Here is a 21228-nt window from a genome sequence, read left to right on the forward strand (position 1 = left end):
GGAACACGAAGGGGAAGGAATATAATGCTTTTCTTCTCCATATTTGGAAAGATGCTTGGCCATGTTTCATTGAGTAATTCAACCAAAAAGCTATTTGGCTAAAGGACAGCAATCCTCAGACTGTTTGTTTGCAGTAGGGTTTTTAACCAGGGGTAAAGATTTCCCTTTTGTTTAGTAAGCAGGACGGTGTTAAATGACCATATGATCTTGCGGGGAGACAGTAAAGAATTACTGGAATTCATGAAGTCTGTGGATTTTAATAAGACAATTAAAGAGATACAGGAATGAGATTGTAAAAGCAGTTGAAGTGCTGCTCTTAAGCTTTCCTTTTCAGGACCAGCCAGCCCTCTTCTGTCACATGACAAAGGCAGTTAGTTTATTTACAAGATCTAGTGTTTTTTGTTACCTGCTGTTTTGTAATGCAATAGACTCACAGTCCAGCACCACCTTCTTGTGCACATTGTCATCAGAAGCCACATGAAACCTGCACTGCCTTTTCAAGTAGTGAAGCCCAGGGCAGATATTTTGACCTTCGGGGACGCTTAAACTGGGAAAAACTCCTCCTGCTCTCCACTTCCCCATCTGCTACAGATCAGTATGAACCAAAGCACAAATAATATGCATGAATACAACAGGGAAAAGACCATCAAAAGCAGAGGGCTTAAGCACATCAACATGGAAAGGATTTGTAAGGAGCTGGCAGGCAGGCTTGGAGAAGGCAATTTCATTACAACAGAGATTTCCCCTGGAAATGGTGCTTTCAGAAAAGCTTAGTGAACATATAGTGAACAGAATGCTTGCTGCTTACACACACACACACACACACACACACACACACTCACACACAACCTCCTCCACCATCTGCAAGATGACTTTTTCTCTCACAAGCAACAACCCCAAGGATAAAATACCCTCCTGAGGATTCAAAGCTTTTTAAGTTACAGTTTATTCCAGAAATTATTCTATAGTTTTCTCAAATCATGTCAGGAGCAGACTGGAATACTCTGGATGCCCTCACTCTTTCCCTCAGACCATTAGATCATGTTTATTACAGATACTGACGCTAACTGCTCATAGTATCTTGTAATGCTTTATTGTCTCCTCTCTGAATGACTGTGCTGAATGCCAATGATTTTAAAGAGTTACCTGTGTTATACTCAAGGGAGAATATATGAGGAGAGTTATTCACTACAGGTCACTGATTCTTTTTGAAGTCTTTTGCTAGCTAATTATCCATGGATTGAAAGGAAATTTTCCCTCACCACTTCAATTTTCCTAGATTTTGCTTCACATCAGTACCATGCTAGGGTCTAGTCTTGCATCTACAGCCAGATCTTAGCTGTTCACCTGTTTACTCCTCTTCTACTGTGACAAATATATTTATGACTTAAACTGATTACTTCATTCTGCTGCCCTTACACATACAAATACAGCTTTCCATTGAACTAGTGATAGCTTCTGTGCAGCATGACTGCAGGACCTGTGTGACCTGCGAGACCTAGCAGAATACGTATTTTCACAAATTGCGCATGCATTAAGGACTAATTTATAATTTCCCTGTTATTTTTTGCATTCACAATTCTGATGAGATTGCTAAGACTGAAATTAACTTCTATGTTCTCACAGTTAGTCATACCTGATTGCGGTCTCCCACGCTGGCAGTACAGGAGGTACATATGAAAAGTGGCCATTAACATGAATTGTTCTTCCTTTGCTAAAAATGTTTCTAAATCATCCTCCTTTCCTTTGTTTCTGCGTCCTAAAATATGTAGCATTTATAAATCTGAATCTGGTGTTATAAAAACATGGGGAAAACAAAGGAAATGACAGCTTTCCAACAAACTGAACTGAGTTAAAAGAAAATTACCCGTTATGACCTGAACACTCAAGAGTAACAGCAGCATGTCATAATTGCAATGATCTGCTTCAGTTAGGAGCACCTTACAGATACCAAGCATTTCTTCCATTTCCACCTCCTCTTCTTGGCTATACTCTTCTGTTCTTTTGTTCTGGTCTGTGCAATGACTGACACGATCTCTAGCCCAGTACAACGTAGATGAAGAGCACTGTAAGGTGTACCAGTGGTGTGACTCAGACCACAGTGAATGCACCTGCGGCATCATTTCTTTAATCCCCCAAAGACCAATGGTGCAAATCAATTTGCTGAGGATTTTGGTAGTTGTAGCAACTTTCAGCTACTCCTTTCAAGTCAAAAAGGTTGTTACTACAAAGGAAAAGCAGAGTAGCCCAAGCATGATGTTGCAGCCTTTATTTCTGTCACATGAGCAGAGTTTAACTGATCCAGTCCATCAGCTGCACATCCTTCAAAACGAAAACTACTTTTCACATATGCCTCTGTAAGAGTGTCTGCTATCTTCTTTTCAAGCACTGAGTGGCAAAAGTATACCTAAGAAACAGATTTTTGTGAAGTGCTTGGACTACCACCTAAATGTAAAAACGTGTAGGAACCGTATATCAAATGCATCATTTCCCTAATTAAATAGTATCTTCTGTCACTTAGTCTCTTGTTATTTGCAGTGGAATTTGAGTATTGCTGGAAAGTCAAAGGGACGGTATTGGATCAGTTTTCCATCAGCTGACACTCCAATGAAGAAAGAGTAAATAATTCAATTAAATGTAAATGTGGGGTTTGACTTGCAAATGCACCAAAGCACCTTTGTATGCCATGGCACTGTGAAATGCCAACAACAGTAAGCTAAAGCAGAGGAGGACTAGAAAATTAATAAAGGAAGGAAAAATACTAATGAAGGGCTGCCATCAACAAGTTTACATTGCTGATCTATCCCAAGGGAATTTTTCTGAGACTCAGTTACTCCTGGAAATGGAGTTGATTAGCTAGAGAACTGGTTATCCTAAACTAGTGGTTAAAAGGAACCCAAGTTATTGCCTCATATCAGCCTAGAGTATTAAATATGTACAGAGGCTGGTTGAAGGGGGAGTGGGTTCTGAATTTGGGCAGGACATCTCTCTGGGAGTGTTTCTCTCTCCCAAAGTGATTCACAGACAGCAAGATAGCATGGGAACCCTCCCAAGCAATAGCTTGTAATCTCACACTTGGCTACCAGCAATTTTTTGTAACAAGCACGGAAGATTACTGTCACTGTTGGTACATCCATGCACATATATATATTTACACAATGTAGATGTACGTATGCAGGTGCTGTCCCTGCCTTTCACACACACACACTCCTGTGCACCCTCACCCCACATTTCCAGACACCTCGCCATCCCTCCAGTGAGACGCACGTCTGTTAGGCATTGCTACATCTTCGAAGTTGGAAAACTGAGTCTCCATGGCCGGATGAAGTGTCCCCTTGAACGAGAGAAGGAGACTGACAGAGCCAGGAGCAGGACCCGAGGTACCCCCGTCAAACCTCCCAGCCGCAAGCGCATCCTCCCCGCAAAACAAAGGGCTAAATTAACCACGATTAATCCAGCACGTGTCACTGCAAGCCCTCGCTCCGTCCCTGCGAGAAGCAGCTCCAGCTCTCGCGGCGGGGGAGCGGAAAAGGCGCTTCTCGCTTTTGGGGGGTTTTCCGCCGCCTCCCCTTCTGCGGAGCCCGGCACCGCGCCGCTTCGCCTGGGCGCATCTCCAGTGACCGCCGCCCCCCCCCCGCGGCCGGGCTGGCCCCCGCCAGCCGTGTGGGACCCATCGGGGCGGGACGGGGCGGCGGCGGGGGGGCGGGGAGGGAGCGAGTGTGCGGGGGATTCGTTACCGAAAGGCGAGGGGCCGGGGGGGGGAGGCAGCCGAGAGGGGGGCGTGCAAGGGGCAGCGCCTCAGCCGCGGGGGAGGCCCGCGGCGGGATTAAAGGGCGCGGGTACCTGCGGGGGCCGGCGGGGAGGCAGACGGCGAGGCAGGCGGGCGGCGAGGCAGGCGGGCAGGCAGGCAGGCGGGTAGCGAGGCGGGCGGGCAGGCAGGCAGGCAGGCAGGCAGGCCGCCCGCCCCTCCGAGGAGCGCGGAGGTGGGGCGCCGGGAGAGCAGCCGCTCTCCTCCCGCGGCTGCCGGCGTCGCCCCGCGTCCGACGCCCCGCGATGTGGCCCTTGGTGGCCCTCTGCTGCTGGGGGGGGCTGTCGCTGTCGCTGTCGCCGTCGGTGCCGCAGGGCCGGCCGGGCGGCCCGCCGGGTGCCCTCTCCCGCGCCCCCACCTTCGCGTCGCCCGCGCTGGCGGCGCCGCCGCTGCCCGACACGACGGAGAGCAAAGTGGAGAAGCTGGGCCGCGCCTTCAAGCGCCAGGTGCGGCGGCTGCGGGCGCGCAGCGGGCGGCTGGAGCTGGTCTTCCTGGTGGACGAGTCGTCGAGCGTGGGGCCGGCCAACTTCCTCAGCGAGCTGCGCTTCGTCAAGAAGCTGCTCTCCGACTTCCCCGTGGTGCCCGCGGCCACGCGCGTCGCCATCGTCACCTTCTCCTCGCGCAGCAACGTGGTGCCACGCGTGGACTACATCTCGCGGCGGCGGCCGCAGCAGCACAAATGCGCGCTGCTGGGGCGCGAGATCCCCGCCATCGCCTACCGCGGCGGCGGCACCTACACCAAGGGCGCCTTCCAGCAGGCGGCGGTGAGCGCGGGGCTGGCGCCGGGCTGGGCGCTGGGCTGGGGAGCGTGGCCGGGCAGGGAGGGGAGGGCCGCGGGGACACAGTGAGGGGAGCGGTGGGGTGTGTGTGTGTGGTGAGTGAGCGGTGCCGTGTGGCCGTGAGGTGTGCGGGGAGCGGCGCGAGTTGGCGAGGGCCGGTGGGGCGAGGTGCGGGGTGCGCTGTGTCCAGCGCCGGGCGGTGAGGCGGGGCGTGGCGGGGTGCGGAGCGGGGGGTGAGGAGGCGCGGGGTGCGCTGTGTGTATGGTGTGGGAGTGTGGCTCTGCGCACCGTGCGAGGGCGTCCAGGGTCGAGGGGGTGTCAGGCTGTGCGGTGGGATGTGGAACGGTGTGCTGCGGGACGGGGAACAGTCGGGTCCTGATGGCAACTAGTCACCATCTTCCCGTGCTGTGCCTGCCGCTCCCATGTTCTCTGCTGCCCTTGCAAACAAATGTGTGAAATTCACTCTTTGAAGGAGCATGAAGCCAGTGTCCCGATTTCGGAAGTGATATATGTGAATCAAGTCTGGCAGCTGAAACGTCTGCCTTGTTTCTTGGCAGCGGGACTTGGATGCCCGATAGCTGTCAGCAATCAGAGATATCTCCGTACTGTCGGCAGGTGACTACTTTAATTGCTAATGACTAAGGTGCCCTTAAGCTGCGTGTAGTATACCAGTAAATAGAAGCATATCCAGAATGTGTCCAGACGCTGGAACACGATCATCAGTGGTGTTGTTACACAGTCCCATGGCACAAATTTGGTCTAGGCAGCTCCTGGGCATGTGTTGGTGCTTGAGCATGCTGGGGACATCTCCCAGTAGGTGATGGCTCATGGACAGCCAGTCTACTCTGGAATCTTTTTTATGAAGCTAGACTGGGCTGCTCCTTGCCATTTGGCTTCTGTGTGCAGGAACATTCCCAAAGCAAGTCTAGTTTTCTGTTATTTTTGTGTCTACTTTCTGCTAGTGTCCTGTAACTGAGCATTGGGTGTACTTCTCTTGAAACATATTACACACTCTCCTTTAGAGTTGATGAGTGAGACTGCAAGAGGTGCATCAGTGCTGGGCATATGAAATTGGCGAAGGTTATTCTCATCTTCACATTTGGCAGGAGAAAGGAAGACCATTTTCCGATGTGCCCAGAGTTGCACATGGAAAACCTGCTTTAGGAAAACATACTCCTATGTTAGACCTTCCATGTGAAGTCAGGTTTTGATGTAGATCCATCCCAGGGGTGCTGTGTGAAAAAGTTAATGATACAAGTTACAAACAACCATGACAAACAAAACATAAGCTTAATGAATACTGTCTGTTTTCCTGATAGGGCATCTTGACTAATACCCTTGAAAGGGAATAAACAAAAATTCCCTTCAGAAACCTACAGTTTAGTTTTATGAGCCCAGCTAAACCTTGTGGCTACAACAGCATCGCTGTCATCTTACACTGTGGTCTCATAAGAATGTGGGAAGAAAAATAGTTGCATGGTGGCAGGGAGAATTGTGATTAAATGCCAGAGTTAAATTTTGGACTTCTTGCTGGCTCTTGGTTAAAGATACTGTACTGTGGTTTTGTTCAGTATGTCTTCATGTGAGACAAATTACAGCTTCAGGGAATACTCTCCTTTCTAGGGATTCTTCAGAAAATGACTGTTCTAAGTTTAAAATACTATTGGAATAAATCTAGAGAAGTATTTTAACCATAACAAAATTGTTCTTCCCTCAGGACTCTTACACTGCTGTCCTTTGGTTTTAACTGTCTTTTGGTACAACCGTAATTATTTCTTCTTTCACTTTCCTAAAATGTCTCTTTTTTTCTTCTTACACTTTAATGTGGGGTTTCTTCTGCTTCTAACCAGAATTCTCTGCTGCTTTTCCAAAACCAAAAGTGTCTGCAAAGCATGGCAAAGTCCCCAAAATAGTATCAGTTATGTGTTGTAGTCACAGAAAATGAAGGAAAGTGCATTGTTAAAATAATCCCAGCATTTACGTGGTTGTGTAGCACTTCTCATTGGTAGGTCTCAAAGTGATTAATTCAAGCCTGTGACAGTTCTACGGAAACTAGGGAGGCAGGGAGATAAGTGAATTCTGCAGGGTCATCAGGCTAGTCAGTAGCTGGCCTGGGAACATCAGCGAACAGAGGCAAGATTTACATAGCAGTTAGCTGTCTCAGAACCTGTGGCAGCAAACCAGTTCATTTAAGATCGTCCTAAAAGCAGAGGTACTCAGTTTGACAAGCTGTTGCATATCTGCATAATGTCATCTTTCAAAAAATAAGGGAGTTCTTGGCACTGCAGTTTTGCTTCCTCTCCAAAGGTGCTTTGCAGAGAGGTTTATTGCAGAGTTTCTGTGTTTTGTCAAAGCTGTCCATGCTTACCTTTGCCACGTGGACCACACTTTGACATTTCTACCCAGCAAACTAGAGATGAATTCTGTGAGGTACACAGAAATATGAAGGATGTACCACAAGAGACAGCGGCAAGAGGCAGCACCCTCTTGAGGAAGGCTGAGCTGCTATCAATGTTTGGTTTTGCAGCCCTGTTCGGGATTTCATGCCACACTTGAGCTAGCAAGTTCAGCAGTCCTTCTTTTAAGGCACATGTAAACAGTCTAAGAAAGGGGAAGAAACTAAGCTCACTCATTCAGAACTCTTAGGCTTCAGTTTTTCATGCAGCGAGTCCGTGGGACAGCACAATACATGCAGTTTATGTTAAGCAGATTGCTTATTGCATTATGGAAAGCTGCAGAGCTGTTGTAACAGTGAGGAACTGAGGCAGAACTAAAGAAAGTACAAACAGATTTGAGCAAGTGTTGCTGCTGCTGATTAAGGAATGCATCTAAAGCCCAAAAAGCTCCCTGGTTCAAAGTGCTGAATTTCCCAGTTGTAGGCACCTGGGTTGGGCTTCCGATCCTGAGAGGTAACCACTGCTAACAGCACCCATTGCACCTGGTAGGAGGGATGTGCATTTGTTGCCAGATCTGTTGTGAAATAGAAGAAAGGAATTGTTGTACAGCAGTGGAAGTTTAATGATGTGTTCTTGTCTGAGCACACAAGAGTCACAGTGACATATGTGCCATCTTTATTGATGGACAGTTTAAACATCCTGAAGCTGCACTGCTTGTTGTGGGCTAAAAAAGCTGAAAATACAAATTATTTAAACTACTCCATGTGGCAGCCTGACAAAATAATAGCAGCTTCTAAGAAAACAGACTTGTTTCTGTCTTCCAGTGCAAGTAAAATGGGAAGTCTCTCTCTTCAAAACTGAACTTGGAAGTTGTAGGTGTACACTGCTCTTGAGCTGAAGTCAGCGGTAGTGCACAGCCAGCCTTAAACAGACGAGTCAGTTGATCTAAGCAACTTGGCAAAGCAGTAGCTGAGGGAGGCTTTGGGAGTTGCTCTGCATTATTGTAATAATTGTTGCATTAAAAAGCTGGGCTTTTTGCTTTTGTAATGCATCTTCACTCCACTGAAGTCAGTGGTGTATGTAAACAGAAGGTCTGTCACAGCACCTACAGAGTCAGGTGACACATTTTCTGAATATCTGGTCTTTGAAATCTGGCTTTTTTAATCTAACCTGATCTTGAGGGAGCGTGACGAATGGTCAACCAGCATGTCAAATTCAGTGTTCTATTGTCATCCAATTAACAAACATGAAAAAACTGGCCCTCAAAACAATGTAAGCAGGTATCATTTTAGGATAAACAGTTCTAATGCTTATTTAATGCTTGTTTAAATAAGTAATGGTGGCTTTGTTTCTTCTGTATGTCAAAAGCATGAAAGTACAAGATGGAGCACTGTTACCCACTGGGATAATTGGCTTTTAATTTCAATGCATTTTCAGATTCTGAATCTCATTTTGAAATTAAAACAAAAATAGTTGAAGCAAAGGAAGTTGAAAATCTTTTCTTACCATGTAAATGGTTTACATTTTTTTATTTGAAAAAAGTTGTACCCTGTCACTTGAGAAGATGAGCATTTGGAGTCATGTGTGTTGTCTGTTCATCAAGAATGTATTTATGGATTTTTATTCACGTGACCTGCAAAATCAGCAGCTAATAATGAGAGAGCAGCAGATTCTAGCCTACCTCTGGCATTGTGCTTTAAATATCTGGTGATGGCTTAGGTCAGTTAGAGCTAACTGACTAGTTGATAGCAGTGAGCCCCTCTAAGTTCTGGTAAGGGCCTTAGAGTCTATATTAAAGGTTGTGGTGAAAAAAACTGAAGTCAGCCTGGTCTACCTCTATGGTCACCTTTGAAATTGCAGAGCTGGTAGTTAGCAATTATTGAGCAAATTGAGAGTGGAGTTTCTGTCAGCCATCATTAGTGTCAGCTCTAAATCACCACTTCTAATCAGCACAGTGTTTGTGAAAAGTACTTGTCCTGCATACCGCAGTCTTGCATAGGATTTGTTCACAAGATTAATACAGCTGCGTCAGAGACAAGGTACACATCTGCACATTGTTCATTGTCTTTAGATTAGCCTGATATGGGGCTACCTTAAGAAATTATTAAGTAGTTCATTTTTTCTCTGCCTTTTCAGCCAGGACAGGCAAAAAGTGCTCTATTTAGCATCATATATGGAGCTTAGCAAGGTTAAGATTTTCTTCAGTTGGAAACCTGCTCTTTGCGTATTGACCTGTTTATGCACCCAAAATTGTGCCCTGCATTTTGGTCCAAGCAGATGTGTGTGATTTGAAAGTCTGGTGTTTAGCAGATTACCCATTTGTTATCTTCCCTTTAACTTACGTGTAATGTGTTTTTAAATGCCAAAATACGTGCCTTGCAAGAAGCACTGAAGGATACTGCTATGTACCCTTTTGCCTTGTCGGTTCAGTGAGGCAAACTGAGTTCATCAGTGCGAGGTACAGAAGAGAGACAGCCTGGCTTCAGGCACAGACTGAAGTGCTTCATCCTGGGAGTCTCTATGCAGTAGAGACCACAGTAGGGTCATCCCCATGTGTGGCACCTCTGTGTGGCAGTTCTGCATTGGGTGTCCTGAAGCCCTTTATTCAGTGTCTCCCTTTCCATTGAGTATGTAGGAAGCTGAAGATGGACAGATACATCACCTCACTCTAGACCCTGCATTAAACACCTGCTTCCTCTCCCTTATTCTCCATGTTTTCCCTTCTCCAGTATCCCTAGAAGCAATACACTTGGTAGTTCTGATCAAAAAAAGGCAAAAAATGCTAGTAAGTATTCCATTCCTCATTGCTTTTTAAAGAATTGTTTTTCATGGCTTGAAAAAGTCACTTGTCAGTTCTCTTTAACACTTTGGACTACATGCCCTCCCAAACCACAGTTTTTATACCTTTGAATATGTTCCAACAATATGTTCATACTAGTACTAGGGATAAGTAGCAGCAATGCAAAATGTTATATAAAAAGAATTGTTATCGGATGGAATGGTTTACAGTATTTTCATGCAGAGTTTATGGCTTACTAAAACCTGGCTCAAAGGCATTCAAGTTACCAGCTATGCTTATACTTTTGCAAAACTCCTGGCCAAGTAGTTTGCTCGTGCAACTTGGAGGCTCTGAGAATGTCAGATCAACCCACAAAAGAACTTGAAGATACAGTTCTCTTTTTGTTCTTAAATTTTTGAGATGCTCATTATGGCATACTGTTTATTGCTTGTTGCCCTACTGTGAGTTTGATCAGTCGTATTCAAAGATCCTTGTGGTTTTAGACAGCAGAAGGAAGAACTTTGATGACATGCTAGATTTAATCTAAATCATGGTCTCCATGAAAATCTTGAAGTTCGAAGGAAAGTGCATCAGGTTTTATTAGTTTCCAGTTGACTGTTTCTGATTTCTGATTGTCCTTCATGAAGTTTTAAGGCTGAAATGAACGTTATGGGTATACTGTTCGATGCCTCGCATAACTGCATAGAGTGCTTTATGACTTCCACCTGTAAAGAGGACCTGTTGGGGATGCTGTGTAGGACATAGTTCAGCGATACAGTGCAGAACTGACATTTTCTGACTTTCCCATCTGCTTTGAATAGGAGTTGCTACGTGTGCATTGGGGGCCTTTCAGAAGCAGAGAGGCTGTTACAGTGTTTAAGAGAGATCCCAAGGAATTGTGCAAATGGCCAGTATATTTTAGTAATCGTGTGGATTTTACTGAAGTTTTGGAAATTAGTCATCTGGAGTCTGCTTTTTGTTTGTATGAAAGACCCTTTCATTTTGATCCATTTCACCTGTGTTAATATACACTAGTGTTTCTGATATTCTTGAATTGTTGTTATGTGCTAAGCATAAAAAGACAAAGGCAAAGACTATAACTTTCTGGAAAAAAGGGGGTAACCATAGGAGAACGTACTTCTTTCAGCACAAAGAAGGGTGTTCTGTGTCTCTTATTGCTAAGCTGTGCACTACCAGCAAGGAAACTCATCTTACTGGGTGGAAGTTCCTTGTCTTGCCATCATGTACCTATCTCAGCCCATTTCCATGGGCTACAGGAGGCTGGTCTGACCCTAAGCCTTATAAGGTCATATGATCAGAGCACACCTGACATCTTCATAACTTCTGGCTCTGAGAGCTGAGATGGATGTCCCTGCCTGGATGGATCTGCCCTGCACAGTGTACAGTGGCCTTCCTGACCTGTGTTGCGCCAACCAGGCATGTGTGAAGCAAGGATGAGAGGAGGTTTAGGGATGCAAAGAGAGAATTCTGCCAGCATCCACTGCCAAGACAGGACTACCTTAGAAGACACACCCTTTATTTACAGCATAGTACCACAAAGCCATTTTCCAGTGTAACATACAGAGGCAGAGGAAAGTTGAGAAGCACAAGACATTGCTGCAGGAATTAGCACAAATCTTGCTGAAACAGTAGCAGAACTAACAGCACAGTGAATGAAAACCTTTCATCAGTATGGTATCTGGATGAAATTTTCACAAATGTTTCACGATAGAAATTACTTTTCCTGAGAAAAAAATTTTTTGTCCTCTTGTCTCAGAGCCTTTGCTGGAGGGGTCTGACAGTAAGTACCTTCTGATCCCCAGTCGTTCAGAGTTAGTACCTTCACAGAGAAATCAGACTTACCATGTGCTCTGCTCCAGAGATACAAAGACAAACCAGAAAAGTTACTGAGTTGTTCTGAAAGTAGGAAATAAAACTCCAGGCGTTAAAATTCTCAAGAAGTCATGACAAAGTAAGTTGTTTTATTTTTAATTAATTTCCTGGACTTACGAGAGGCCTTTCCAGCAAAATACATCATATTTAGCAGCATTTCCTGACACAAATCTGAGCATTAATATTCTGTATGTAATACATTTTGCATGTTCTATGACACATTTTTAGCCTTTTTCCTCCAGTTCCACTTGTTACTGGAATTTGAAAGTTAGATTTTGCAACAATTAAAAACACTGTTGCCTTTAGCAACAGCTAGGCTCTTTGGGTGACCAGGATCCTGTTCAAATCTTTGAGCTACTTACTTTAGCTCAATGATGTTAACACAATTCAAAACAAAAGCTGCTGTTAAAATTATAATGTTCCCTCTGGTTCAGGGTTTCTCTTGTAACCTCCACCAGTAAGATGAAGAACCTCCTTGAATCTGACAGGCAGCCTGTAAAAAGCTTTAGCATTCAGAGCTGTGGTGCTCAGCGTATGCAGTATAAACAGTGAAGCAGGGAGTCCAATTGTCTGTCTTATTTCTCTCCCAAACACTCCCCCGCACCCAGTTGGGCTGGGACAGCTTTTATCAGTGATAACTGCATGTTCATGTTGCTCAATTCTAGCAGTCCTGGGGCAAAAGAAGGTATTCAGAACGTAATTGAGCAGTGACAGTTGGCAGTAGATGGGCCAGGTCGTGAATTGTTTGTCCTTTTGGAATTAATTATTCTGTTCAGCTTTTTTCCCTGCTTTTTTAAAGTAATGAATGTTTAAAACACAAAAGAAACAAATATTTGGCAGATACACTAGTCAATAGTGGTGTGAATGCTTGGTCTGAAAATACATGAAGATTAATTACGTATTCAGGAAAATATTTTTTAGTCCTTTCTTTGTGATTAGCAAAAGACCAGAGCAATGCTAGAGAAATCAAGTACATCTTGGTTATATTAATGATGGAAATTGCTCACGCACAAAGAAAACTAAGATTTTTCATTTTTCAAATCAAACTGAGATCTATTAGCAAGATGGTATTTTGAATATATCACACACCATAGGAACATATAAGACTTCTGGCAACTTTTCAAAGTCCAGATAAACTTGTTAAAAGGTTGTACAGCACCAAGAGCTGAGGAAATAGCTATGTACACAATGTACCTTGTCTTTTAATGCCCCGTTTAGAAGACCTCAGAATGATAGAAGGTGAAGGATTGATAGGTTAGTTGTTTCCTGGAAACTAGGTGCATTCTGTTCGTTCTAATTCAGAGCTCAAAACTTCAAGGCACCCAATTTCAAGTGTAAAACAAGTGTGTAGGTCAAAATTCTATGTAGTAGCTCCTGTTATTGTAAAGACAGTGGTGGTTTTGTTGGTTGTTTTTTGATAGTGCAGGGAAGAAACAGTCTTTTTGCGATGTGAAGGTGGTTGTTTTAGACTTGGAGTGCATAACTTTGCTCTCCAAGGTAAAAGTGGTTTACTCATTTTTCAAACTGTACAAAATGCATGAAATGCCACTTTTTCACTGTGCAACAGTACCTAAAGAGTTGAAAATGTAACACAGTCATTACAGGCAGAATCCATGTTGTAGAAAGAGGAAGAAATGCTAAGAACTGGAAGTCAAGTATGTTCCTCCCTTATCACAAAACCATAGAATCACTGAATTGTTGTGTTTGGAAGTGACCTCTGAAGATGATCTAGTCCAACCCCTGGCTCAGAGTGGGGTCTGCAAGATCAGGTTGCTCAGGATTGTGTCCAGTTGGGTTTTGAATACCTCCAAGGATGGAGATCCCACAACCTCTATGGGAAACCTGTTTCAAGGGTTGCTCACCCTTGTAGTAAAAACATTGGTCCTCTGTTTAAGTGGAATTTCCTGTATTTCAGTTTGTGTGTCTTGCCTCACGCTGCCAATTAGAAAAGTCTGGATCCATCTTCTTCACTCCCCCCTCATTAACTATTTGTATACATGGATAAGAGGACTCAAGCCCTCTCTTCTCCAGACTGAACAATACTAGATCTGTTGGTCTTTCCTGAGATGACATGTCTCTACATTTCCTGGCTGTGAGCATGCCTGGCTTATTTTACCTGTGTGCTTTGATCTGTAGAGTGAGAATGTTTGACTCAGTTGTAAGACTTACTCAGGTCATACCTGCCAGTGACTTAGAGATGCTTGGAAGATAAGTGTTGTGGCTAAGCTAAAATGATAATTTAGTTAGTATTCTTGCACTTTGTTATTGATAAGACATTGGAAAGTTCATTCTCAATTATGCAAAAAACACATATAAGTTTGGGAAGGATAAAAGACAAGTAGATGACTGCAAGCAGAGAGGGTGACACTGTGGAAAGCAAAGATGAAGGTTGAAGATAGAGGGGATGAGAAGGATAGGAAAGATGAAAAGATACATGCATAGATTAAGGATGTGATTTCGATGGCCCACCCATTGTTGCATAAATTAATCATGAAAAAAAAATTGGTAGAGCTAGTACATTATTTAACTGAAGTGCAAATCACTGTAATGCAAAACTTGGCCAGCATGAAATCACTGTATTTTAAATAACCTTTTTTTTTACTTTTTAAAAAAATTATTTCCAGTTGTTACCTTCAAAAGCCTATGACTTGTAGCACTATTTAAAACCCAGATTAATTCTATAGCTGTATCTTTCCCCAAATTATAAGTGCAGTTCCTGTTAGGGGAATATTCAAGAAAAGCTTTTATTTCTTCTGTATAGGTAACAACTCATTCTCTAGAGCTTGTGTAGCAGTGCAGAAGAAAGTGGTGAAAGGTAAACAGTTAGACACCAAAACCTCTAACTGTGGAATATGTTTCAGTTCCTCTCCTGAAGGGGCAACAAAACCTAGAGAGGGGATGAGATTTATTTGAGTGGAGCAGTGAAAGTAGCAGTGTTCAGTGACCAAAAGAAAAGACGGTGAAATCAGACCTCAGCTGTTTTAGAGAGGGGACAGCAGAGATATAGCCAGCTCTTTTATGTGGAGGAATAACAACATTTGTATCATGATTAAGGGGAACAGTATTTGTCACCTCCTAGCTTTGCATTACTTTTGTGAGATGACCAACTTCCTTAGAATTGCTCAGGCTTCAGTGATTAACATGCCTCAACTCCACTAAAAGCTATGGTTGATTCCAGTGTTGATACTATATTTCTTTCCAGAGTATTTATTTATATAAAACTTCCTGCCAGATTTGGACATTTTTACCTGCAGGAAGGATGAAAGCAAAGGAACCATAAAACAAAGGGTGAGCTTCTCGGAAGGATTTAGCATTGCCATTTCCCTTTGTGAATGACATGCAGATCCGCTTCTGAAGCCATCCATGAGAAATTAAGACATACCGTTTTAATATTCTGCTGAATATATAGCTCAAATCTATGCAGTGTTTTTTGTAATGAACTATAATTTGTTCATTTTAATATAAGTTTAATAGTGAGTATGTTGTATTATATATAGTTATATTAATTCTGTAATATTATAAAATGGGAATTACTTCTGTTACAGTGGGTAAGTGATCCTCTGGGAAAAAGAATCGTGTCATTCTATTCAGAACTCATCCCATGGTGTGTAGGTTTTATGTAATTCCTGGGGTGAAAACAAATTCAGTGTTAAGTGGCCTAGTGGTATAGCAGAGCTGAATGGCTCTTTAATAGAGGGCTTTCTGTTTCTCTTCTGAGGTGTGGTGATGATCCTTCTCGACCTGTAACAAATAACATTTCCTTTCAGCCCTTAGGGAGTGTATTCCCTACAAGGTATACAAGGAGCACTGTAATTTTTGTGATGAATGCTTGGATAATGTTGTTTTGAAAACGAGGTTCCAACTTAAACCTTTTAAGACAAGCTTCTGCTGGCAAGGAGTCTGGGGCTGTCTGATGCTATCTAAGGCTTAGTTTGTAAAGTGAGACAGGTTAACCCATTTCAGCTTGTTTCCCTTTAGACAGATATATTAATAGCCAGTTCTGTATGGTCAAAATCTTCATTAAAAGCAAAACACTGAGTAAGGACAGACATCAGGCCTAAGATCAAATGTTTACGGATTAGATGCAGAACTTGTAATTGAGGCAGTAACAAAGAACCTTTGACAATGTCATTGCTGTAGCTGTCAAATGGCTGAAGAAGTCTTTGGTCTTGGATGCTACTTACCCCCTGATTTTGTATTACAAACTCTATATTAATATTAAAACCACAGAAGTCAGAGGTTTAGCTGTTTTTGTGACTGTACTGATAGGATTTCATTTTGCATTACAGTAGTGAATTTCTAGAGGAGAACTTTGTATGACAAGTTTTTTGTTGCACAAGACTTCATTTTTTAATTGTAAGGACTGTTATTGGCACAAAGAAAATGGCAAGTCTGCCAGATGTTTGTACACACTAAGCAAAGACTGAATACAATACAGATGGTAATAACTTTTTGCTAATGTGAAAAGAATGTTTTGTTAAAGATCTGGAAGGATTACTGCAACTTACTGATCTATCATTCCTGTGAAAGAAGTGTAGACAAAAAAGTAGGTACTGAAATGGTCAAAGACGAGGTGTTTCTAGTGGCCCCATGCCTTTCTTTGCGATCATCAAGAGCATTAATTGTTTTGTTTTGTTTGTACTTATCCCTTATTATTAATTTATTGTAGTGATCAAATGGACTGTGTTCTCAATTAAACAGGTCATTCAGCAGCTTATATATTTTGAGTTATGGTTGGTGCTCAGTTTCATTTGATGGTAAAATGAGAAGCAGATGTGGATATTCATACCAAAGAAACAGGTTCTCAGGATCCTTTTAAATTCCGAGTACTGTTTAGTGGGCTTTTAAGCTTTACTGAAGAACCTGACAATTTATGAAAGGACTGCATAGCCTTGTCATGATAAAAAGTCATCTTTATGTAGATACAGTCCATTAAGTTGATGGGGACTGTTTAAATACATGGAGCCACCTCTGTGTGTGCTTACAAGTTTAGGGGTTAAGTGAACAGACATTTTAAAATATATGAAATTTCTGTTGGGGAAAAAAAGGGCTTTCAAAATGATGTTCTGGAGAGGGAAAGAGAGAGGCATCTCAGAAGAGAGGAATGTGAGTCAGGGGTAAAGGAAACAAAAATGTTGTGAAATGCCACACAACAAACATTGCAGAGAAGAGGCAGAGCAGTGCAGACTGTTGCTTGGATTGTCAACAGCTTTGGATGGTGGCCTGTCCCTTATGTCACTGTGCTTTCACAGAAGGAAACAAAATGTTAACTGGACCACCAGACATATACAGATGATTTAAAAATAGACTTATGTCTCTTTTTTTTCTTCCCCCCTCAAATGTTGAATGTTTCTTCCTTTCCCTTGTTCTTTTCCTCTGCTGTCATACAGCAGGGATTCTGTGTCTAGAATTACAGCTGCAAGATATGAGGGCCAAGCTGTTCAGTGGCTTTTTTTTCTTTTGATTTCTAGGGGCAGTATGTAGCAATCCTGTCTGTTTCTCTACTCAGATTCACTGGTGCCTGAATATTCGAGTCCCTCAAGTAGCAGGCAGACAGCTTAGAGTTTTCCTGCCTGTTAGCTCAATTTGTGTCTGTGTGTGACAGAAGTGTTGCCCCAAAGAGGAGGTTGTCCTTTCAGATGCAGAGGACAGAAAAGTTGTTGGCTGCTTGCCTTATCTCAGGGTCATGTAGCTAAGGGATATTTGCCCCTCAAAAATGGTCTTTTCCTGATGCTTCACACTTACTCTAACTGATGACCCACATATTTTAAGAGGGCTTGGTAAACTATTGTTCACAAGACCTACAGACAGGGAACCTTTCTTAATCGGGTGGAAAGGCATGGAGCATTTGTGTAGTCTACACAGCAGTTTCAGAGGGCATTGGTGGTGGTCTAGTTTTGTAAAGCAGAGCTCCCTGCTAATTTACTAATCAGAATTAAATAGTCCTTCCTGAGATCTGTGTTGTCCTGGCTAGGCTACTGGGGGTCAAGCTAGTTTTTTCATTGGCCATGCAGACATGTCCCTGTATTTAGGGAAAATACAGAAGTTTGATTGCTACCTAGTATGAGTATCACTTGCTGAAAATCTAAGGCAATGTGTAATGCCTTCCATTACCTTCATCTGCAAGGTTTGTGCAGCTTTGTTGTAGACACAGAGGAAAACAGTGCTGGAAGGATATTACTGAAATTGCAAAGCCACGTCCTGCCAAAATTAAACTTTGTTCCCCCTTCTGTAAGTCTTATGACATAATCACGAGTTGAAATCATATTCTGCTACAGCAAGCTGCATGCAGGTGGGATCTTTAGAGAATTGCACTGGCAATCTCCATTATGTCTCTTAACCCTGTGCAAGTTGTGATTTCTTCCTCAGTTACACAAGTTCCACAACTTGCATATATTTGGGGCGTATTTTTCCACTTTTATTATAAATGTGATTTGCAGATTGAAAGTTCCTTCTGCAAAGCTCAGAGATGCTACGGTTGCAAAAAACAAATAAGTATAGACAACATATGTTTTTCCTCATCTTGTTATTTGAAATAAAAGCCATTTTCACTGAAAGAGCTTGAGACAGACATCCTGAGTGGAAAATTTCAGCCTGAATACTTCAGAAGTTGGATAGAAGTTTATGTTGCTTACACGCTATTTTAAGATAGCATAGTTAATGCTAAATGTATTAATTATATGTGTTAATCATAAATAGCACCACCCTCTCTGCCTGCAGTGTCACTTGTCTTAGAGCATCCGTTTCAGAATGCATTTTGAAATAAGGCATTAGTATTTTTTTCCTACTATTTGTCTTCATATTGCCTTATCGTCCTGGTTCTTTTCATTCTAGTTTTCCACTTCATTCTAGTTTTCCACTTCATTCTAGTTTTCCACTTCATTCTAGTTTTCCACTTCATTCTGGTTTTTCACTTCATTCTGGTTTTCCACTTATGACTTAAGCAACATGAAGAACAATAGGTTTGGTTTGTGAAGAGTATTTGTATCTGCAAGAAAATTTGGTTTCACTCCCTTTGGGTTTTGCATACAAATAGTAATAAAATCAAGCCCAACAGCAACACATTGCTTGGCAGTCTTTCAGACCACGGTGCCAATAGTCTGTGCTTTGATTTGTGGTGTATGTGCTTGTGTTTGTTTAGTATCTACCTGGAATCAATGAATTGCCAAATCAAAATCAAGTTGTCCTGAAATGTGGCCTAACAGAGAAAGGTTACAAATCTCTGCAGGTTCTTTGGACTGGCCTAACTTGTAAGCTTTTGATTGATCTAAAAGCCAGACAATTTTACTTTCTAAGTCTTACTTTAAGATTTTGTAATAAAACTACTCATTTCAGTTCATCTCTGGTTTTGGAATTTGTGTTTGTTAAGGGTGACTTAAATACATGTACTGCTCATCATACAATGACATGATTTCTGAGGTATCATCCGGCGGTCTGTCAGTTGTTGTCTGTTGTATTGATTGTAGCATGTTACAATCTATTGAAATAAAAGTGGTAGTAATTTGTATGCTACTAAGTTGAAAGTCTGCCCAGACACTACTGAGTATTGTCACAAATGTTTTGTCTGAAGTATTAGAAGGAATGGTCCTTAAATCTGTAGATGGCAGCGGGGTGGAAGGGACTATGGGCAATTTTTGAGGCCATGACAGACAAGCTAAAGTGAGCCTGGCAAACTGTTTTAAGGAAGAAAAGCACAATTCAACAGGGACAAATAGGGAATGCTGTGTTGGGGCTAAAATAACCAATAATCCAGATGTTTGTTGGGAGAAGACTAACAATAACTCAGAAGTGGACCTTATAATTTACTGGGACAAAACATAAGATGACATGAAAATATGTTGTACTTGTTACCTCAGATTTGCAAGAAAACCAAATGTATCACCAACAGAAAAGAATTCACCGTGGTGGGAGGTACAGATAGAAAGATTTAATGTATTAGGAGCAAGCAGTTTGCACAGAATAAAGAAAACCGAGTGTTCTTTAAGTCACTTCTTTGTCTTCAACAGGTTACCTGCTAAACTTCGTAACTATTGTCTCTGACTTGACATTCAATCCTTGAAAGCATGATGCCATAAGAAACTAATGATTGTTGTCACACTTCAGGTTTTGTTTTCCATTCATAAAATTACAGTTTTGAGGACTGCTTATTTTACCAGGTTCCGGTTTCCTAGTGCAGTTGTGCTGTTAATGAAGATTCAGTAGCTGACTGTAGGAGGCATGCTGAGGGTGCATTTAGGGAAGCAAGTCACCCTGTACATGGTCACTCTTTTGAAGCTTGTTTAGTAGGAGATAGACCCAAATTCTTTGCTTTTTATTTATAATTTACTAGCCTGGTAGTGAGTAGGAACTTGTTTCTAACTAGTCCCGTGTTCTCCTCTGTTTCTAAAACCTGTTCAACTTCCCTTTATAAAGAGAGGCTTATGAAGCCGCATTGGGCACAGCTATATTTTTGCATTGTACATCACATATCTGAGATGCCTTTTTTTTTTTAAGGCTATTGTTACTGTCTCACTACCTTTTCCTTCATACCCATGCACATATATGTACATGCTATGTGGCATGTTCTCTGTCTGTGCATCCAATACTAAATTTCTTGTGGGTTTACCAGGTAAATAGCTCTTTTCCATCTGCCTTATGTGGGAAGAGAATGACACAGCCACTGTTTTGTCTTCCAGAAGTTCAGTAGATTTCAACTTCTAGACAAGGAAATGGTACAGAGCAGGTGGAAAGGAACATGTGGAAATAAAAAATTCCTGGGCCTGTGGCCAGATAATCACAGTGGAAGCTTTAGCCACTCATAGATTCCTTCTATAAAGTTGATACTGTGTGTAAGAGCTCTTTTCAACATTTGTATCTATGATTTTGACTGATTCTTCACCTTCCGTTGATCTGTCAGTCCCTACAATTTTTCCAATAGATCTGAGGATTTTTTGGAGCAAAGTAATCCCCAATAAAATACTTCTCGTTCTTGTCCGTAAATTACATGCTGAAGGCCGTGATAATGAGAACGAGTGTGCCACCATTTGTGGCACATTTTCAGCATATTTTCATAGTGGACTTTGGTGAGTTTTCATCTACCTGAATGGTCAAGTGAGTTTGGAACTGAATGGCATGCATGTGCTGAATGGAAAAGCAACATGGACCAAACTGGCAGCTGATAACACATCCACATCATTCCCATGGCACTGAGTCAGTTGGCAGCATCTAAACTTCGGTCCCATGGGTCTTGCACTAGATTTTCAGTGTTTGTATTACCTATTCAAACTGCAGTCTGAACAAAGCTGCTAAAGCACTGGTCAGGATCATTGCTGTCTGACGCATGGGTGACTTTATCAGTCTGTGACAAGTGTCACATTTCAGATGGTGTCATGATTTCTGTGATTGTGCAGACTAACCATCTGAAGTGTGACTCAGTGGCTGGCCTTGTCTAACAACAGGCTCTACTTGCAGATGGTGGATCTTCATTACAGTGAATGGTCTTGCAAGGACTTAATCTAGCTGTGTAATTCAAAGAAAAGGAGCCACATCATGGGGGAAGTAGTGTAGAGATCAACTACTGCTAACCATTTCTTG

At 42.5% G+C, this 21228-nt stretch overlaps 1 protein-coding gene across 1 annotated transcript in view; it reads left to right on the forward strand.

The window, feature by feature from the left end:
* Window positions 1-4047: 4047 nt before the first annotated feature.
* SVEP1 (sushi, von Willebrand factor type A, EGF and pentraxin domain containing 1) overlaps window positions 4048-21228 on the forward strand; it is a 132307-nt gene continuing 115126 nt past the window's right edge. The window contains exon 1 of the mRNA XM_074812946.1: window positions 4048-4572. Within this exon, the coding sequence (XP_074669047.1) occupies window positions 4054-4572 (519 nt within the window). The 5' untranslated portion in view covers window positions 4048-4053. The remainder of the gene's footprint in view (window positions 4573-21228) is intronic.

This window comes from Strix aluco, chromosome Z (assembly GCF_031877795.1).
Source record: "Strix aluco isolate bStrAlu1 chromosome Z, bStrAlu1.hap1, whole genome shotgun sequence".
NCBI classification, from domain to species: domain Eukaryota; kingdom Metazoa; phylum Chordata; class Aves; order Strigiformes; family Strigidae; genus Strix; species Strix aluco.